The 21,423-nt window shown below is 45.3% G+C and overlaps 1 protein-coding gene across 8 annotated transcripts in view; it reads left to right on the forward strand.

The window, feature by feature from the left end:
* MICAL3 (microtubule associated monooxygenase, calponin and LIM domain containing 3) overlaps positions 1-21,423 on the forward strand; it is a 261,040-nt gene that overhangs the window by 138,181 nt on the left and 101,436 nt on the right. For 7 of the 8 annotated variants that reach the window (XM_039545905.1, XM_039545912.1, XM_039545923.1 and 4 more), the window contains 3 exons: positions 14,563-14,749; positions 19,402-19,490; positions 20,725-20,812. In XM_039545905.1, the coding sequence (XP_039401839.1) occupies positions 14,563-14,749; positions 19,402-19,490; positions 20,725-20,812 (364 nt within the window). Of the gene's footprint in view, positions 1-3,056; positions 3,156-5,323; positions 5,381-7,534; positions 7,649-10,220; positions 10,329-13,612; positions 13,721-14,562; positions 14,750-19,401; positions 19,491-20,724; positions 20,813-21,423 lie in introns of all 8 variants that reach the window. The other variant, XM_039545944.1, reaches the window with a different exon arrangement.

The raw sequence follows: 21,423 nt of genomic DNA on the forward strand, positions 1-21,423 counted from the left end.
GCCAATAGCCTGTGGACTGCTTTTGCAGGAGAGTTCTCTCTCGGGTGACTTGGGAGATCAAAGAATAGCTGTTGGCACTCTGCAGTCAGCTGCTGTGGTGGCTGAGGCATTGGCCATCAGGAGACCAGCTGGATCCCTCCATGATGTTCAGTAGCCACCTTGCAGGCGTTTCTGCTGTAGGAGGCTGTCTCTGAAACAGCACTTGGACTTGCTACTGAGATATCCTGCTGCTGGTAGAGGGGAGCAGCAAGAGCAGGTAGCTGACAGATGGTTACACCAGTGCTGGAGCTGCGCTCTGTGGCATTGCTGGGAACTCCAGCTGAGGTGCTACTTCCTCGGCCACAGGTTGGCGCCAAGTTGCCAGCAGCTGGTGCTAGAGCTGCTATTTGGAATAATGTTTCTGCAGATGGGCTTGTTAGAGGAGACTGTGCTTCCTAGAAGGAGCTGCTCATGGATATAGAAGAGGCAGAATTTTTTCGCGTGGCACAGTTGCAGAGGAGCTCACACATGGCATCTCTTTGTGCTTGATTCTGCCTGAGATAAACTGGGTGGCAGATGTGCCTTGCTGTGAAGAGGGGACAAATATGAGGGCAAAGTAGGATTCTTATAACTGAGGGAAAATGGGTGATCTAGTGCCCTTACCAATAGGCAGAGTAAACTGGAGAACCTTCCATAATAGTGAACCAATCTCCATCTCACTGACTGGCAGGTCTGGTCCTGCATCCTGAAGTTACAAGGCAGAGGAAAACCTACTGCAAGAGCAATGGGGGTAGATGCAAGAGAGAAAACTAGCCAATGGGAGGTGGTCTGAATTGTTGATAGAAAAGCTGCATCTTCCCTGGTCTCTGACCTACTGATGTCAGGGGAACCACATTAGCAGTACTCACACTGCAGCGTAAGGCCAGATTTCTGCTCTGCTCTGTGATTGACAGGCCTTATTGGCCAGCAGTGTCAAGCAGGTTGAGGTGCATGAAGTTTCTTTGTTAGACAGTAGTAAGACAGGACCCCGAGGAAGAGTGGAGTCCTGGCCAAGGCTGTTCTGAAGCAAATTTAATTTTTCTTTGTTACTGTGTCTTGATGGTTATAAAGGATGAACTCCATACACGATCAGACCCTCCTCCTTACCCCTCCCTGTGGCATTGCAGTGACACGTTAATTACTAGTAGCAGAGCTGATGGTGTTGCCATATGATTTGATTGCCATATTATTGCCATGTGACTTGATTTATTGTATCTAACACTTACATTTCTATTGAAATTTTATGGCTGTCTCTTTTTCCCTTGCCAAACTATCTTTGCCTTTGTATACTCAGAAATGCATCCTGCTAGAGGACTGGAACAGGAATGTGTCCACTTTATGGATTCTGTCTGGTGCCACTGTGTGATATTTTGCTACTTAGCAGGGGACACATGCACAACCTTTCCCTCCAGACATCAAAATTCACAAGTTAGATGTTGCAGATACCTTTTTGGGCAGGGCCCCTATTTCAGGCGTATTAGGGAAGGCAGCCACAGGAAGATGGGAAACTAGGAGATCTAAAAAGGGGTACATAGGGAGAACATATAAACCAGGAATGTGCTGTGGCATGTAAAACAAAGGTGAAAAGCGGTATTTAAAACAAAATTAGTATAAAACGAAGCACACCAGAGGAACGAAGGAAAGAGACATGCATTTATGTCATGTTCAGATTAGCCAAATTACTTCTGCATCTTAATTCCTGCACTTCACTGTATTATTTTCTGATAGGCACCCCAGAGCTTTATTAATTATGTGAGGTCGGGGCCGGGGGAGTTGAAGATGAGAGCAGAATGTTGTTACTGATGGGACTTGAATCGTGTTGCTGCTGAACATTGGGCATGTGTAATTTAGGTGAACAGGATGGATATTGTTAAGCATTCCATGGCAGCCTGGAGAAGAGATGATCTGTGCTTTATAGAGCACGAAGTCGTACACTTCTTTGCAGCCTCACCGCCAGCTGGGGGTGAGGCTGTAAAGCAAAGATATTGATTATTGACAGTGAATAGCATGTTTAGTGGATGCCCTTAGAAGCATCTGTCTGACCTTCGATAACTCCAGGTCTTGAATCTCAGTGGAAGGCTTAAAGCCGTCTGCTCCAGAACAAATAGTGGCTCTAGGTCAGGGGTGGGCAAACTACGGCCCGCAGGCCGGATCTGGCCCGCCAGCTGTTTTAATCTGGCCCTTGAGCTCCTGCTGGGGAGCGAGGTCTGGGGCTTGCCCCGCTCTGGTGCTCCAGCTGGGGAGTAGGGTCAAGGGCCACTCTGCATGGCTCCTGGAAGCAGCGGCATGTTGCTCCTCCGGCTCCTACATGTTGGGGCAGCCAGGGGGCTCCACTCCGCATGCTACTCCTGCCCCAAGTGCTGCCCCTGCAACTCCCATTGGCCAGAAACTGCGGCCAATGGGAGCTGCAGGGGTGGCGCCTGTGGAAGGGTCAGTGTGCAGCAGAGACGTCTGGCCTCGCCTCCGCATAGGAGCCGGGGGGGCAGGGGGGACATGCCACTGCTTCTGGGAGCCGCTTGAGATAAGTGGTGCCTGGAGCCCGTACCCTTAAGCCACCTCACTGTGCCCTAACCCCCCTCCCCCATGTCTGATCCCCTTCTCATCCTCCAAACCCCTCGGTCCCAGCTTGGAGCACCCTCCTGTACCCCAAACCCCTCATCCCCATCCCCAGCCGGAGCCCTCACCCTACCCCTCATGTCCCAGCCCTGACCCCACCCCACTCTCCAAACCCCTTGGTCCCAGCCCAGAGCACCCTCCTTCCCCCAAACCTCTCATCCCCAGCCCTACCCCAGAGCCTGTACCCCCAGTCGGAGCCCGCAGGCCTGCCATGTAATTTCTATACTCAGATGTGGCCCTTGGACCAAATAGTTTGCCCACCCTTGCTCTAGGTTATTTGAGAGAGGTGGGATTGGGGTCAGGGTTCCCCAGAAGATGCACTTCTGAGACTGCGCCCTGCCTTGCCAAAGACAGTTGTAATGTGCCCTGTAGTTTTATTATTATTATTGCTCTTTCTTTTTTCCCCTCTGTTTTAAATAAAGCTGAGGACTAAGGAGCGTTCACGGACCTGCCCTAAAAAAGTGATCATGCTCTCTCCTTCCTCTTCTCCACCTTCCTCTCCATGGTATCCCAGCCAGCAGGTGATTCACTCTGCATGCTCTCTCCTGCTCTCTCCTCTTCCTTCCTGCTTGCACAGGTCGCTAAATCAATGACTAAATGTCTCCTCTGTTACAAATTTTAAATTTTCTTTACCCACATGGGTGAGCCTTCTTGGATCTTCTAGGTTAGTAGCACAACTAGACACTGAATATAGCATATAAAAATCTATCCTAATACTGATTTTTTTTTGGCACAGTAGAGATTTTGGGCATTTTAGTTCAGGCTTGGTTTTTCTATAGCAGTCATTTCCAAGTTTGTGTTGCAGAGGAGAGTTTTGAAATACAAAATGTTAGGGCCAGATTCTGCCTTTAAATGCACATGCACAACTCCCATTGCAGTCATGAGATATGTATGTTCATGTCTGAGGGAAAAATCTGACCCATTATTACCCTTGGGTTGTTCACCATTCCTAGGCAGTTTCTCCAAAAGAGAGGGTTGCCTGGCTGGAGCTCGATGGGGAATGAAGTCGGGTATTCATTTGAGGCTGCCGCTTTCCTGCCCTTCTAGTAGTCGTCTTTCTCCATCCACATTCCTCATTTAAACAGATGCGGGTGGGCATTTTTCCTCCTGGGTCTTGGGAGCCTTTTTCTGGTGCTCTTGTATGAGGTATTTTTGTGATTGTTAAAGTGGCAGGCATTTGTGCAGCTTACTCCTCTCCTGCTCCTTCCAGCAGCTTGAGTTCAGTGTGTCTGAATACGGATTTGTAGTACAGATAGAACAGTTACACTTACACTAGGTACAGGTTATAAAAGCTGCACCTCGAAGTACAGACACATGCATTTGATGGCCTTCTGGTTAAATAGATCTAAAAATGCTGAGACATTTGTCCTTTGTCAGCTCATATATCGATAGTACTATCGATATATTTTTTTTTTTAAGCCTCCTTCCTTTCCTAATGTGAGGAGCATATGGATTCCAGTCTGTGATTCCCTAACATTGATGGGAATTGTAAAGCTAAATTCTGAACATTTTGTTTCTGTGGGTCGGCTTAATTCCCTTGTACACCTGAAAATTGAGAGGAGACTTGTGTTTTGTGTGCTGCAGCAATTAGACATAGCAGAATGAGCGAAGGGCAGATATTTAAGTCTGATCTGTGGCTTTTCATGACCACTATGATCTGTAAATCAGATCCTTAACGTAATAGTGACATGTAGCACTTGCAGAGCACTCTGATTCGCAGAGCACTTTGAAGGCATCATCTGATAATCTATGTGAGAGAGGCAAGTATTACCTCCATCTTACAGATGGGGAAACTGAGACAGAGAGGTGGTGACTTGCTTAGTCCACAGACAGTCATTTTCTAAGTAGGGAAATTGTCTCCCAGTGCTGTGCTTAGTCCATACCTTTCTGAATAAAACAGAGTCTTTTAGTCTTAAGTCTTCTCTACTGATCACCTCCTCCAAATGTCTGGTCCCTCCTGTATGGCTTGCTCATTTAAGCCTTGACAGCTGGCTACTGCTGGAACCAGCTAAGGATTTACCACCTTCTCCCTTACATTCTCTAGGAGCCCTTTTAAAATACATCTCTTTGCTCAAGCAAAATTGGAAAACTCTCTCTGCTTCCTCCCTTTGTTTCTGAGGACCGTTTACCCCTTTGTTATAGAATAAAGCAGATATGAATACCCAGTTTGGGGATTCAGTTTTGAGAGCAATAGCTTTCACTCAAAATATCCTCTCTTCCTGAGGTTGTTTGGCCCCTACGATGCTGTGTTTCACTCTAGCCTGCATTCTTCTTAACCTGCTGCCTTTTGAAAACTCTGTCTCTACACCTCTGGCACATTAATTCTGCCACCTCTCCTTTTAAACTTTCTGTCTGATCTAACATCACTGTGTGAGATGTACTGAGTGTTCCTATTACCTTCCCCATGCTGATGCCAGTTCTTTGGGTAGTAATGTATACTTGTTAATTGAACTAATATCCCAATTACAGACGTGTGTACTGATTCACCAAACTCTCCCCCTTCCCCTTCTCCTCTGAAGATCTAAGTGGTTGATGACAGTTTTAAAAATTCTAGTTCTTAATGAACACCACAGTGTCCCTGCATGATGGTCTCTTTTCTGCCTGCATTGTAGGATGAATCAAATGGAACATGTCCAGAGTGGGAACTTGGATTGTGGTTGTTTTAAAGCTTATCCTTTATTGCCTACAGACAAACAGGGAGCCTGGTGCTGACCCCCCTGGGGAGCAGAGTCCCAGACAGGAAAGGGTAAAAGCATGAGCAAATGGCATGGATGGCGTTGACACACATGCAGCGGTGGGGTGTGTGCAATATTCAAGGGCAGTGTTGTGTGGGGAGGGGGAAGCACAGTTATCTCTGGACTGCTACTAACACACTGGAGCTGCTGAAAGTGTTAGGAATTATTATTTTTGTGGGGTGTTTACATAACTACTTGCTTAACAAGCATTCACCGACGCTGACTGTTTGCTCTGCGCTTTTATTTTGCTGTAGATCAGCTCCAGCTCTCCCCATTCTTCTCTCTCTCTTACCTCTCTTTAATAGTGTGCCGTGGCTGTCACAGAATAGGAAGGGTTACGTTTTGGGTCCACTCACCAGCACTGGTTGCATTGTTTTCATGGCTGCTTTCTGATTCATTAAACAGCTGGCATTCCAACCTGCCTTCTGAATGCCAGGTTACAAGGAAGGAGGAGGGGGTGGCTTTACTGCAGAGGATAGGAAGCCTTCTTCCTAATGAAATGTTCTGCTGTCAATGGGAAGAGTGAAAGGAGGTTTAAAGTATATGAGGAAGGGGGACTAGGCAGTTGAAAGATCTGGGTTCAGATTAACCAATTAGCTGCCTCTTGAAGTTGGTTAGTTGATGAGTTAAATAATAAGTGGGAGCCAGCAGCAAACTGCCATGACTTCCAAATTACGTCCTCTTCAGCAGTCTCATGCACCTGTCAGGTGGGTGCCATGTTTTTGGATTGCCATCAGAAGCTTAACAAGCTTGTCTGCAGCAACACAGGAACCCCCAGTTTTGTAACAGGCATTAGTTTTACTTCAGTAAAAATGGTATAGTAAGAGGGAGTGAATTGACAAGCTGCTTAAAATAGAAAAAAGAGTGAGATTGGTTAATGGGTTTAAATGGGAAAAGAGCACAATCGGTAACTGGCTGTGAGCACAGTTGTGTGCTCTGTTGTCATAGCTGTAGGCAGTGTAGCTGTAGCTGTGTGGGTTCCAGGATAATAGAGAGACAAGGTGGATGAGGTAATGTCTTTTATTGGTCTCAAAAGCTTGTCTCTCTCACCAGCAGAAGTTGGTTCAGTAAAAGATATTACTTCACCCACCTTGTCTGCCCGTTGTCATAGCGCATTTCATCTGGCACACAACATAGTCATCTGTTTGGGATTATCTCAACAGACTGAGCCTCCTGTAGGTAGCATACAGATGTTTATACTTCCCATTCAGTTTGCTGTTCATCCCCCAAGCAAAGTAACTTACTGGGAACTGCATGATGCTCTGGCTTACTGCCCCATCCACCTAGATAGAAGTACATACATGTGGATGTGTTGGTCATCTCTAGTTGGCATTTTTCAGTATCTCAAAAGCTCACTGTACAACTGATTAGCAAGATCAGTTCAAGCAGTGCCAAGGCCTAGAATAGCAAGGGGAGTGGCATGTGAGAGTTGTGGCCTGTTGCCAGAGCTGTGTTGGAGGGTGAAGTGCAATAGGATGGGTTAGCGTAGTGGAGGTGCTGGGGCAAGCTTTGCATTATACCTGACTCTAGCCAGTGGTGCTGGGTCCCTTAGTTTTCACAAGCCCTACATTCACCTAACTTTCTATATCCCAGTATTTTAAAGGCACCTTTAGGAGGGCATTGCTGGGAGCTTAGCTCTCCCAGAACTGGACTGCACTACCCCAAAATGAGTGTTTCTGTGCACAAAGTGTGAGGAGTACAAACAGTCATGTCTAGGTCTGGAAATCTGAGTAAAGAAAATCCTTTAAACAAAAGAACTGGGGTGAGGTAAGGGCTAATGCCGGAGCTGCTATGGGACCGTAGCCAAGCCTATTGGTTAGTGGTGAACTTACCTTGGATGGGAATGCCGGACAGAAGCTGTGCACTGGCTTGGTTTTGTCTGCAGACAGTGAGTTGTGAATGACTGTCTAATTCAGCTGTTCCTCCTTAGCCTAGAGAGGCAGAATCCGGAGCTTTGCTAGTGCAGATTGCAGTACGTGTTGGGTCTCAACTGGAAGAGAGGAAGGAGTCTTCGTCTGGGAGCCCTTCTTGCTTTTCTCTTCTGCATGTGGGCTTTCATGCCTTTTGTCTGGCATTGGCCTTGTCGTGAGCTTTGCTTCTGTTCCTTTTTGGGGTTGTTTTTCTCCTCTTTCTGTTTATTTCTTCCCCTGTTCCTTATCCCACAGAGATCTCCTCAGGTTTTTTTTGGTGAACAAGTGCCTGAGCAAGCACTGAATGTTGAGCAGAGGGCATGTCAACTGGCTGCCCTCCTGGAGCCGAGGCCGACAATCAGGCATCAGGTGACTATTGCCCGCTCTGGCAGTCTGTATCTGTTTGTAGGAGAATGGGGTAAGGGGTGACTGCTGGGGTCAGCGGGATAGAGGAGTGCACTGACTGTTACTTTACACCACCACATTACAGACACCATAATCAGCACTTGTTTTGAGCAGTTTTTTACTCCACTTCTTTCCCTGCCAATTCTTAACTCTTTTCTTACTTATTGAAGATGCACAGCATGTGCCGTTTCATAAAGTAGAATACCATTGACAAGGATGATCTACGCCCAAGCTTCAGGGCAGTGCTGGTCACTAGCTCGGCTCAAGTCATGCAGTGTCCCTCTGCTAGTACAGAGAGAATTGCTGGGCTGCGCCATCCATTTGCTTTTCAGGGTGGGAACATTCACATTTCCTTTTTCAGGCACTAGTCCGTGGCTCTTCAGGGAGCCAGTCTTGTGCCCATGCTTCCAGTAGTACTGTTTCCAGCAGTAAAGCTGGCAGCGTGTCCAGTTTCTCTCTGCTTCTACCACAAACTTTTAAAGTTATTTTTCTCCTCTCACCCACCTGTCTTCTCTGACCTGTGGGATCCTGAGACTTGGGACAGTAGCTTCTCTGGTCTCCAGCCTCCCCCCATACACGCTACCATCCCAACAACAACGCATACACAGTCACACCTGGGAGGCCTTCACCAATACTTTTTGACAGGTAGGAAGCTTTTAGGGGGCAAATGCCATCTGCTTCTGCAGAATCTAGGCTTTCTTTTTTAATCAGTTTTCTAGCACTCGTAGATTTGAACTAACTTCCCAAACATGAGCGGAGTATAAGATGATCCAGTGGTGTCTTCTAAGCCTACAAAGAGCTCCAGGGCTTCTGCTGCTGGTCACAGCTTTTGCAAGCTGCCTCAGAGTGAAATTTGCAAGAATCAGGTCAATTTCAGACTGCTGCTCCTTGCGGGAGCTGTAATCAGCAGCAGGGGCAACCACTGTGGAGGAAGATTCAAACTGTGGCTGCCCTGGAAAACTGGGGGAGAAGTCACATTCAGATTTATTAGCACCTACTAGCTGAAGGTTGATATAGCGGAAGATGCCAAGCATGATCCGAGGACAGCATCCTCACCTGGATTTCAGCAGCTGAAGTCGAATTGCACGTTGGTGAAAATACACCTATCGTATATTTTGTATTTGTCTGTTTTAAATATTTTACATTGTAGGAGCTGGGAAAACACAGCTATTTTTCACCTGGCTTAAAGGGCTTAGTCCTTAGGCTAATGTGTGTCAGATACATTTTCAAACTCTGCATATAAGATCTAAAAACAGCTATTTTAAAAATAGCCGTGATTTTATTTTTTTTTCCTTTTTCACAGTGCTGGATTTTTATTTTTTTTAAAGTTCAGCTATTTGGAATTTGCAGAACATTTTCTCACCAGATAATAATAATACAGTAGCTCACAATTTGGACTAAAATTACTTGACCTCAGTGCTTTTAATTATTGTGTTTTGCATTTTACTTGAGGTGCTTCTTAGCAGCTGGTGCTAATGAACCAGGAAAGGCTGGGTGGGTTGAGAGATGCATGCTGATATAGTGAGTTGTGCTATGGAGAAGCTGTTTCAGAGATATATGGATTCTCAGACTGGGAATTCTGCCTGGGCCATATGGTAAGCAAGGGTAGAAGAGGTACTAGTGCTCATACTTCACACTGGTTCTTTCATTTAGTCTATGTTTGACTCTCAAGGACAGGAATATGTTAGCTTCAGCCAGTAGCAAGTGAAGTGAAGTGGGGCGATGCCCCCTTGGGAGAATGTTGGGGGAGGGGTGGGAATGATCACTGTGCATATGTTAGGGGAAGACTATACATGGTTTTCTGCCCTGCGCCTTGCCCAGTCTCCTGGTTGGAGGACAGAGAATGTTGTCACAGCTCATTACCTTCTGTTTCAGAGCGTTTATTTTCTTGTTTGTTGCCATTTAATATAACATGCATATGGAGGATGAGCAAAGTGATCTGAAATTAAAGCACCTGCTTAGAGTGGATTATAGGATGAAATTCCCTCCTAATTCTTTAGTATAGGCACTTCCATCATAGCAATGAGGATGCTGAAGACTGGGGATATGAGGTGGTTTCCTTCGCTCCCCACCCCCAAGAAGGCAAGGTTCTTGGGCCTTTGTAGTTAAAAACTGGGAAGGGGTCTCCACTTCCCCTGAAATATGAACTACGTTGCAAAGTTGTCTCTCATATACTCCTGCCTAAGGTTATAACACCGATTGCAACTGGACAGAGTAGGAGGAGCACCAGAGATAGGCTTGAGATCTGCATGAATGGTTTATCTGGCTACATTGCAGGAGACAACAATGCACAGGATGTGGGGCTTCTGTGCGGGTGGACAACTGCTTCCAAAGTAACATTGAGGGAGGAGAGGAAATGAATTTAAATGGCAACGAAGGGCATTTGGTGCACAACTTTTCTTCAGTTGAGGAAAGGGAGGAGGTAAGGCAGACGGTCACCTGCCTGACTCTGCTTAAATGTTCGTTTGTGATCTTTTTGTTTTGTCTTTTTGTCCATATCCCCTCTTGATTTTTCTCAATGTATTTTATTTTTTAGCCAGAGACTGAACCGTCTCGTCGATTCTTTGTTGACCAGTGGGAGCGCTCCCTTAGCCTCCGCACTACCAGCCGCCCTTCTTCACCCTCCTCTGACTCTCTCCGACAGGTAGCATGGCCTGGGCCTTGCAAGCTGCACTCAGCTGTACCCACTGCCTCACCCATCTCCCACCAGCAGAGGATGTGCCACAAGAGAGATCTAGGCTTGTGACGCTTCATTGCCTGGATGTGGCTGAATGCGGTGTACATACACATGTGCACGTGGGAAAAGCCAGGGGCAGCCTGTGGCATATCTTGGTTATTCCAAGCCATTAGGAGCAAAACATGCTTAAAGTTAAATGGAAAAACTTCTGGTGAGTCTGATTTGAGGTCTTAAGTAGCCTCAAATCAGCTTTTTCCAGCACTTGAATTCTTCTGGCTGTGGAATAATCTACAGGGGCATAAAAGCTTTTTTCATGTTTGTTGCTTCCCTTTGAGGGCTTGAGCCAAACTACAGCATGGTTTTGTGTGTATATATTTATGGGGAGAAAGCAGGAAGACTGGAGGAAAATCACTTCTGGCTTGCTGAAAAAGCTAGTGGAAATTTAAAATGGCTGGCATTCGTAGTACAAGCAAGAGGAATTCGGTTGGTCTCTTAGTGTATAGAGGACATATATGTCCGCGTCACAAAATGCCATATGGTTTGAAAGTCACTGCCCAAGAGAAGCCGGTAAGTGAAATAGCATAGGTGTTGCAGGGCAAGATTGTCATTGTACTTATGTTGGTTGACAGCACGCCGTGGGTGCTAAACAACTCACAGTACAAATAGAAAGAAAACTTCACTCCCAAATGGTTTACAATTAGGACTGGTTGAAAATTTTCCATTAAAACTTTTTGGGGCTTAAACTCAATGGAGTTTTTCACAAAAAAGGCCTCCTTTCCATGGCTCAAAAATTACAGCCTGCGACATGTTGATGGGATTTTGACAGAGAAACCTGTCTACCAACAATTTTCAGTTACTGGATTTTGACAAAAAGTCAATTTTCCATTTGTTGCGGGGGGAGAGGGAGGGACGTCTTCCAGCCAGCTCCACTGACAGTCCAATATTAGACAACTTGTGATGCATGACGGTAACAAACAGTAGGAGGGGGAGGGAAGAGGAAGGACATGAGTAACAATGTTCAGATCACACACACAGTTTTGGCATGTGCATTAGCTGAGCTCTGTGTATATTGGGCAGAGTCGAGGAAAGAGTGAAATAGCAGGCAGTGCTACAGGGCAGTAATGAACACTCGTACACTGCAGTGACCTATAGGTTATAGAGTTATTACTCGATAAATTGTCTGATCCTGGCCCTGGCTTTTCCAGGCTCGTTCTTTAGGAAACCCTCCTAAAATGTCGGGTTTCAAACTCTTTAGTGTTTTCTGATGCTACCATGCTCGCAAACATGTGAAGATACAAACATCAGTAAATGGCTGATAATCACAGCCATGAAATCCAAGAACAGACTGTGAGAGTTCATAACTTTTTGTAAAATACTATTTTACAGATCATAGCAATAATCTGTGTCATGATTCTGTAAAATCTCTCTCTTCTCTAATTTTGTGAGCACTAAACTTTGCACAAAAATGTAGAAGGGAAGGGAATCACTTGGTTTCCATGACAAGAGATGAGGGTCATAAAGCTCTGCGTTCCATGGGGACAACCAGAATCCTCTTGTACTGTGAATTTTTTAGCCATGTGTTTACACAGGGATACTTCTGAGCATGTAGTATAGGAACCCTGCAGAATAAGTAAAGGAATTTCTGGGTTGTAAAAAGTTAATTGCTTCAGAGTACTGTATCCCAAGAATGTTGCGCTTGTAAGAAGCCAGAGGGCTGAATATGAAAACAGGGCCGGCTTTAGCAAGTGCGGGGCCCGATTCGAACAGTTTCAACGGAGTCCCAGCTGGGATGACTGAATGAAAAACAAAACAAACAAACAAAAAAAACCACACATAAAAAAAAACACGTGGGGCTTGTACTCACCGGGCGGCGCTCCTAGTCTTTGGAGGCGGGTCCTTCAGTGCCGTCGAAGACCTGAAGCGAGTGAAGGACCCGCCGCCAAAGTGCTGCCCAAGACCCGGAGCGCCGCTGGGTGAGTAAAAATTAAAAAGGAGCCTCTAGCCAGGGAAGGGATTCTCGGCCACTTGCTCCCCCGGAGGCCCTGCCACTGGGTGCAGGGCCCTCTTAGGCGTGGGGCCCAATTCGGGGGAATTGGTGGAATTGTCCTAAAGCCGGCCCTGTATGGAAGGCTGAATCAGTTCTACGTTTACTGATGAGACTCCAGCAATGCCCTCTGTTTGCAAGTCAGAGAAACATTTAAAAAAAAAAAAAACCCACTCCCTGATCTGAATAAGTGACACTGCCTGGCCTGCTGCTGTATTGAGACACATGTGGTGCTTGTGATAGGATTGCCTTTCCATAAAAGTTTTTATTTCCTTAACCACTTAATTACTGCCAAATGTCCTGGATGTTTCTTGTATAACTACTGGCCTTCCTGCACTGTCCAAGCTCAGCTAGAAAACAAACTGTAAAAAACTCCTTTGGGGCCTCACTCCCTGAGTCAAGAACCAAACTGCCTGGATTCCTAACTACCCAAATTAAAAGGTTTGTTGCAACTTAGTTTGATCCAGATGCTCAGAGTTACAGAGCCAGGCAAAATACCCTTGACAGAACAGCCTATGGGCAAAGCTGGTGTGCACAGCTGAGCACATTTTGTGCCAGGTATACACAGATACAAATCTAATGTGTTGGATCAGAGTCCCTCTCACATCTTCCAGATAAACTCCAGAACCCCTTCGTGTACTGTGAACAGGCACTCTGGCAGCAGTGGAGGAATTACAGATTTTTAGGAATCGCTGTGATTCAGTTTGAGCTTGAGGGATTCTTCTCCCTGGAAACAACTTGCTCCCTTTTGCTAAGCACTTTTGTGAACAGTTCTTTGAATTTAAACTTTATGAAATGCCTTTTCTCTACCCTTTTCCCATTGTCCCTCTCACCTGGAAGCTAAAATTTGTCCTAACTCTGTTTCCTCTCAGAGGAAAGCAAATGTTCAGGTCTTTCATATGCAAAATATCCTCAGAGCAAAGAAGAAAGAACATATATTTCTAATCTCGTAGCGTTACCAATTTCAAACTTCCCTCCTTTTTTTAGTTACTGTTACAGTTAGTGCCGGGCTGTGCTGGTGATCACTGATGATACTGATTCTGCTGTTACTACACAATCACTCTGTGTTCTCCACTGTCTTGGCATGGTTTGACCGCTCTGCACCTTTTCATCACTTACTCTTTTACCATTTTTGTCATCTTTTTAATTTGAGTTTTTCTTTCCTCGCTTCCCTGCTGTTTTGTCCCCCCTCCCCTGCATCTGGTAGAAGTATATAAAGATGTACACAGGCGGAGTGAGCTCATTGGCTGAGCAGATAGCCAATCAGCTTCAAAGGAAAGAACAGCCCAAAACCCTTCTAGACAAGAAGGAACTGGTAAGAGAATGATGTACAGAAGATGATACGTGTTTGTGATTAGAAGTTCTGTAGATCTGTAGTGATTTGAATCTTTAGTTGTCTTGAAAGGAGCTGGTAATACTTTGTAATAACTTTTTATAGTTGGACTTCATTTTCTTCCCCAGCCCTCACTCTGTTTTCCTTGCAAAGTCTGTCTTAATCTACTGCCAACGTTCTTGGACCGGGGATATCAAGTTGAGAGAGTGAGAAGTCCTGACTCTCAAATGCATAGAGCTGTGTTTGATCCAATCAGGCTACTTCTGGATTGCGGGGTCCCTGGAGAAAACTTCTTTCTTCACAAGTCTCAGGGAGACTGAAATGTAGGGCTAAGATGTTGCTCAAGGGATTACTGATGTTTCTGGCAGTTAGTGTGGTGAGCTGCAGTTTGAAAATCTTGGTTTCAAGACTAGCCTCAGTCTCTTTCAAGTGAATACAGGCAGGATTAGGAGCATTCCAGAAGTAACCCTCCCAGCTGACTTAGGGAGGATGTCCATCTTACACCTCCTTCAGTCAACGGTCTCCAGGGCAGCATTAATAGCCTCTCGTGAGACCGTTAGCTCTCATATCCAAGGAGCTGGAAGCTGTAATTTACTCCTGATTTATATAGGTGTAGGGACTGAAACCCAGGCCTTTCTCCCTGAACTTGAAGGTTAGTTATTGTCTGTAGGTGGCAGTTGTCTGCTTGGTGCCCTGGGTAGGGCTGAGTGGAGTCACAGAATGGTCCCTTCCAGATGCGCAGTATTCACAAATAGAAAAGGTGACCCTGCTAGGGAGGTGAGATTGCACACAGATAACACTGGTCCTGCCTTATTTCTGCCCAGGGCTCACTCAAAAAGGAGTTCCCCCAGAATTTGGGAGGCAGTGATGTCTGTTACTTCTGCCGCAAGCGGGTCTACGTGATGGAAAGGCTGAGTGCTGAAGGCAAGTTCTTCCACCGCAGCTGCTTCAAGTGCGAATACTGCGCCACCACCCTGCGCTTATCGTGTTACGCCTACGACACTGAAGATGGTAAGAGAAATTACCTGTTGTCTTCCTCATATACCAAAAACACACTCTCACTGTACCTGGGGCCTCAAGATCTCAGTCCTGGCTTCACTTTACAAATATTGGTGGGTGAGGAGCAGTAATAGTATATCTTCCAAAAATACCACCTCTCATTTAAACTGGTAAGACTATATGGGACTGTATCCTTATGGCCAGCTCTTGAAAAAAAGCAAAAGAGCTGAACTATTGGCAAAATATGTAATTTATCATTTAAAAAATAGATCCTGAAATGGAGAGGGGCCCGAGTGATGCATTTTCCCTTTTAAAAAGGTGTGTAAGGATGATCCTGAATAGTATAGATCCTTGAGCCTTACTTCAGTTCCAGGAAAGGAGGAGTCTTCTTAAGCCAGAGCTTTAAAACACTTTGGTGAGTAAAACATGATAGGGACAAACGCAAATCACTTTCTGCCAGGGGAATCAGAACTCAACTAGTAAAAATTCTTCCAGAGTTAATAAAATAGGAGATTTATAACCAATGGATATAATACTAGCTTTTCATAGGCTGGCTGAGGAGGTCCTATTTATAGATGAAACTAGCTGAATTGGGAAACAAAGAGTTGGAATAAATGACCAATTCTCTGTATAGAGCGAGATTTGTTAAAAGTGGTGACCGAGGGAACAGTACTGGGTCTGGTGTTCTGTATGTGATGGACCTGTAAGAGAGGTGGCAAAACTTACTGATGAGTTAGTTTAGGTGAGTCACAGTAGTGAGGAGCTCCAGGTGTGTTGTGAGCAAGACACGAGAAGTCATTCTTCCGCTCTACTCTGCGCTGGTTAGGCCTCAACTGGAGTATTATGTCCAGTTCTGGGCACCGCATTTCAAGAAAGATGTGGAGAAATTGGAGAGGGTGCAGAGAAGAGCAGCAAGAATGATTAAAGGTCTTGAGAACAAGACCTATGAAGGAAGGCTGAAAGAATTGGGTTTGTTTAGTTTGGAAAAGAGAAGACTGAGAGGGGACACGATAGCAGTTTTCAGGTATCTAAAAGGGTGTCATCAGGAGGAGGGAGAAAACTTGTTCACCGTAGCCTCTAAGGATAGAACAAGAAGCAATGGGCTTAAACTGCAGCAAGGGAGGTTTAGGTTGGACATTAGGAAAAAGTTCCTAACTGTCAGGGTGGTTAAACTCTGGAATAAATTGCCTAGGGAGGTTGTGGAATCTCCATCTCTGGAGATATTTAAGAGTAGGTTAGATAAATGTCTATCAGGGATGGTCTAGACAGTATTTGGTCCTGCCATGAGGGCAGGGGACTGGACTCGATGACCTCTCGAGGTCCCTTCCAGCCCTAGAGTCTATGAATCTATAAGGGGAGAAAAGGCATACAAAAAATTAGAGGTGGGGGGGGGGGAGTGCAGTATAGGATTCTATGCAAAGTGTGATGGCACATTAGGCTTGTTTAAGAAGACAAAATAACAGCAGTGAATGGTTTATAGAAGACCAGTCAGGCACTCAGTCAGTCCCTTTCATACAAGAGCAAAACAAAAATGGTGAACTGAGACAACATATAATGAAGCTCTGGAATACACTGCTGCAGCATGTTAGGAGATAAATATCATAGCAAATTTCAGAAACTGATTAGACACACAATGTGGCTGACCGAGAATAGTATCCATAAATTCACTGGCTAGGATAAACACCACAAGGGTATCAAACTCAAGTTTCACAGGCAATATATAATTGAAATCACAAATATGTTGTTGTTAGATCCTATAGCAACCAACAATAACAAACTCTCTCAACCACTAGGGGGTGAAGAGGAAGGGGAAATCTCAGAACCATCACCAAACCAGCCTCCCAGTAAGACATAGATGGGCCTTTACAATGTGCTGTCAAGGACAACAAACTTGGGCTGTCAGACCCAAGGGACCAGTGGTAGCTTTGAAGGCCACATATAAAAGAAATAGCAGCAGCCTTTTTAGTACTCAAAGATTGAGGGCGGGGGGCAGAGGGGGATGGCGGGGGACCATTCTTGGTCACTGCTGGTAGCCTGGACATTCAGAAGCAGCTGATTATCCAATAGAATCCTCTGCTTGTAAGTCTGAGTAACAATAAACTAGGATCCTTCCTCAGTTGCAAGGGCAGAAATAGTTTCTACCCTCTGCTTGAGTTGTTCCCCCTGCCAGCAAGCATTTACTCAGTCTTCTGCCAGCAATCATCCAAGCACCAGTCTGTGCCAAATGATCACTCCATCCTGGTCTGATGGCTGAGGCTTTACCATACTGATAGCACTGAAACCCAAACTACATTGCTTCCCTAACAGCTTTTCATGTATATTGAGCAGTAGTGTCCAAATAGAACTCTGTGGTACTCCACAGAATCTTAGAAATGTAGGGCAGGAGGGGAGCTCAAAAGATTATCTAGTCCACTCTCTGCCCCAGCATTGAGGCAGGATTAAGTATACCTAGACCATCCTGGTCAGGTGTTTGTCTACCCTGTTCTTGAAAACCTCCAACGATAGGGTTCCGTAACTTCCCTAGGTAACCTGTTCCAGTACTTAACTAGCCTAATAGTTAGAAAGTTTTTCCTAATATCTAACCTAAATCTTCCTTGCTGCAAACTAAGCTGATTTGTCTTGTCCTACCCTTGGTGCACAACTAAAGACCACTGTCCTCCGTATAAAAGCCCATGACATATTTGAAGACTGTTATCAGGTTCCCTCCCTTCCCATCTCCCAGCCTTCTCTTGTCTAGACTAAACATGCCCAGTTCATCTGACCTTTCCTTTCTGAATCCCAGAGAGCAACCTGGCCAGAACTCAAGCAGAGAAGACTTGACAGTGGAGAGGGCAGGACTGGGTTAGTAGCGGGGGCTACACGTTTGGATGGAGGTGCTCTTACTGAACTAGTAAAACAGTCGAAATCACAATGCAGGGTTGAGGGCCGTTAGCAGAGTTGTGTTGGAATAGCAGAGGATTCTGCAGTGCACTTCAGGCTTTCTAAACCTCTTACCATTTTTGTTGCTGTCATCTGGACACTTTCCAGCTTGTCTACATCTTTCCTAAAGTGTGGTGCCCAAAACTTTACACAATATCCCAGCTGAAGCCTCATCAGTGCCAAGCAGAGCAGAACAGTTACCTCTGGTGTCTTTCATCTGACACTCCTGTCAGTACCTCCCAGAATATTAGCCTTTTTCACAACAGCATCACATTGTAAAAGAGTCCCTGGGGCAGATGAGAAATTATCCAATATTTCACTCTGGATTTTTTCTGAGAGAAGACTAGAGCCATTCATGTCTTAATATTATTCATCTATCTGGGTTAACAAACGAATCCACGTTCTGTAGTCAGCAGTGTTAAAGGCAGCTATGAGATCTAAAAGAATCCCTGTATACCACATCATCTGAATATGTTGTCAAAAGGAGACCAATAAGAATACTGGAGTACTATACCTAGACTAAGGCCTAAAACCAAATTACAAGGAGTTAAGAAAGTCTGCGGACTCGCGATATTGTCAGTGATGCCTTCCCCATACCCTTCTCAGAAATGTTCCCAGAAATGGACAGTTAGACGTAGGGCAATAGTTGGAGAGATTAGCAGCATAAAGAGCTGGTTTCTTGAGCCCGGACCTCTGAAATGTGAGATGTAGTCACCTTGTCTTCCCAAAAGGAGACAGTGTTCTCAAATAATGGGTCCAGTGTCGTCCTGGTAGATTTTACCAGCCAAGAAGACCATGAGTCCAGATTGTAGGTTGCAGCCATAAGTCCTCCAAGCACCTCCTGAATCCCAGAGAGCAACCTGGCCAGAACTCAAGCAGAGAAGACTTGACAGCGGAGAGGGCAGGACTGGGTTAGTAGCAGGGGCTGCACGTTTGGAAGGAGGTGCTCTTACTGAGGAGCCGCCGAACTAGTAAAACAGTCGAAGTCGCACTGCAGGGTTGAGGTTCATTAGCAGAGTTATGTTGGAATAGCAGAGGAATCTGCAGTGCATTTCAGGGCAGCTGTGCAGTGACAGAGCTGCATGGAAAACTCACGCAGCACCACCACTCTGACCTGATACTAGTGTTTGTATTGGAGTAGCACCTCCAGGCCAGGGCACCATTTCCCCAGCACTGTCCCAATAAGAGTAAAAGGTAACTAGGTCTGTTCTCAGCTGGGCTTCTAGTTGTGGCACTCGACTGGCTCCTATGAAGCCTGTTGATTGGGGAAATGAGATTTAAGTAGAATATCTTTTTTTGGGAGATGTTTCGGTATATTATGATACATAGACCCTTCAGAGTTAACACCCATTCCCTCCCTCATTCCTCTGATAGTTGTATTCATTCTTGATTTTCCCAAAAGTGCGGCTGCCAGCTTTTCATGTAATGATGTCTTTGTTCTTCACACACTGCCGCATTGTTAGTGTGTGATACCACGGAGGCCTCAGCTCTGCTTTGGTGGCTGATTGGATCTCAGTTAAATGGTTGTCAGGCACCCAATGGAATAGGCACTGTTTAGGGAGGGGGAGAGGAGGACTTGAGTTAAAACTTCAGAGTGTTTGTCTCCAAGCATAGTGAGGGGGCAGTGCTAGGCACAGGAAGTGGAGATAGCAAAGTAAATCTCACTAAGGTAGTGTTATATTGTGTTGACTGAGCTGCTGTGTTCTCACTGTTACTTCTCTCTTCCCCTTTTGTTCTGACTGCAGGTAAATTCTACTGTAAACCTCACTACTGTTACCGACTCTCTGGTTATGCTCAAAGGAAGAGACCAGCAGTGGGTCCTCTGTCAGGAAAGGTAACTTTTTATTCTAATCTGACATGTTGGGTGTAATGGGTTTTGATCCCTGCTATTGGAAAAATGCGTGTTTTTGCAGAGGGTAGAAGATTGTAATGAATCACATTATGTTTAAATGTCATGAGGTCTTGCCTCTTTGTAAAGTGGTAAATTCAAGAGCAATCTGTGTTGTAATTATCAATCTCTTATGTTTTTGTGGGTCTCATTAAGAAAGAAAACCCCACCCCACACAGTCTAGGATTTTGATATTAGTTTCTTTTTTAACTAAAATAATTACTGAAGCCTGCAAACACGAGAAGAACTAGAATGACAAAGCTGACGGCCTTTCTGTTTATTGGAAAGGCTTCGTTAACATTAAGCCAATGCTTTTCGTTTCTCTTCAGGAAATTCAGTCCCATCTCTATGGGCTAGGATTTGGGTTCTGAACCAAACCTACTCGCATAGGCCATAATTGAGCTCTTCCTTAGGAAGATTTGTCTTGCATTAATAGGAACCTATTGCTAGAAAGGAACTGTTCTTCCTCACTTAATACTAACAGGCAGAATCATGCTTGGAAAAGAGGGTCAGGTCATACAGTGTAGTTCAGAAAGGGCTCCCGCTTTACTCCCTGCACCCCATAAAGCATCAGTTGGGCTTATTTTCTGTCCCTGTTTCACTTTGAGTCTCTCTTCCTACACTCGCTTTGGGAAGTTACATTATAGTCCTGAGCAGCGTTACCTTCTCAAATCCTATTAAGTTTGCTTTCAGCTCTCTCCTACTTGCTCAAAGCTGGACCCTCTTCTATGTGGAGCTTTTGTTTTCTATAGTAAGTGTTATCTCCCCTCCCCCAGGCCCTACCATTACCATAGCAAGTTAATGCTGTGCTTCCTTCGGCCGTTCAGGGGAAGGATCGAGGCCCATTGCTGCTCTGCTTCCTTCTGAAGTTGAAGGGCAAAACTGGGTTGTAACTCCAATGAGCAAGGTGTAGAAATGTCACCTCTTTGCCTTTCTCAGATGTATAAACTGATCTTCAGAACATAAATAATCAGATGACGATGCACTAGTTGGGCCCGACTCCTGAGTATCATGTCCAGACACTGCCTAACCCATAAATAATCAAATGCTGCTGTTCAAGAGGTGGCTGGGCGTGTTCAGTGTTAAAACACACTGCTCCAAATTAAAAGTAATTGCTTCCAAGGGGTTTCCAATTTCTTCTTTGATTGTTTTTTTTTTCTTTCTTTCCCTCATTTCACAGGACAACAAAGGATCCTTGCAGGAAGCCATGGCAGCTGAAGCAAGTGGACGGGCAAATTCCATAGCCATTTCGACAGAGAGGACTCCAGGTAGCTCCGCTTCATTCTTTGGCAGGGTGGTGAAGTACTCTCTCAGCCTCTTTGACAAAGTTAGGGTGGCAAGCCAGCGCCTGCAAAGCACAGTTTCTTCGTTCGGGCGCCAGGTAGCCCAAAATCCTTTGGACTCGTTTTTCATGTGTCAGCTGATGGCTTTTGGGGTCCCCTTTCTCTATGTCCAGTCAGAGGTTCTTGTGCAAATCCTGGGGGAGTTTTATCGGCAGACTGCTGACCAGTAAGATTTTAACATGACCCGACTTTGTAAGCTGTATAATTTGTGTGAATTTTGGGAATTCTTTTGTGTGGTGGCTTTGGGGCCTGGACTCTCTGTCTTTCAAGGGCATTTGTCTAAAATCATTCTATGTGAACACAGATACTCAGTTCAGGATTTCCTTGGAATGAGCCCAAATAAAAAGGCTTGATCTGTGAAGTCTGCACTGTAGTGTTAATAGAACTGAAGGTCTCTCTGGACTACAATAACTCATAGACTGGATTTCTGTGTTCACCTGAATTCTGGATTTAGTGCCCATCCTCCCAAGCTTCTCATTAACCTGGTATCGGAATTAAAAAAAAAATCCCTGTTGCTGTCTTTGGACTGTGGCTAC

The sequence above is a fragment of the Mauremys reevesii genome, linkage group 1 (assembly GCF_016161935.1).
Source record: "Mauremys reevesii isolate NIE-2019 linkage group 1, ASM1616193v1, whole genome shotgun sequence".
Taxonomy (NCBI): Eukaryota; Metazoa; Chordata; order Testudines; family Geoemydidae; genus Mauremys; species Mauremys reevesii.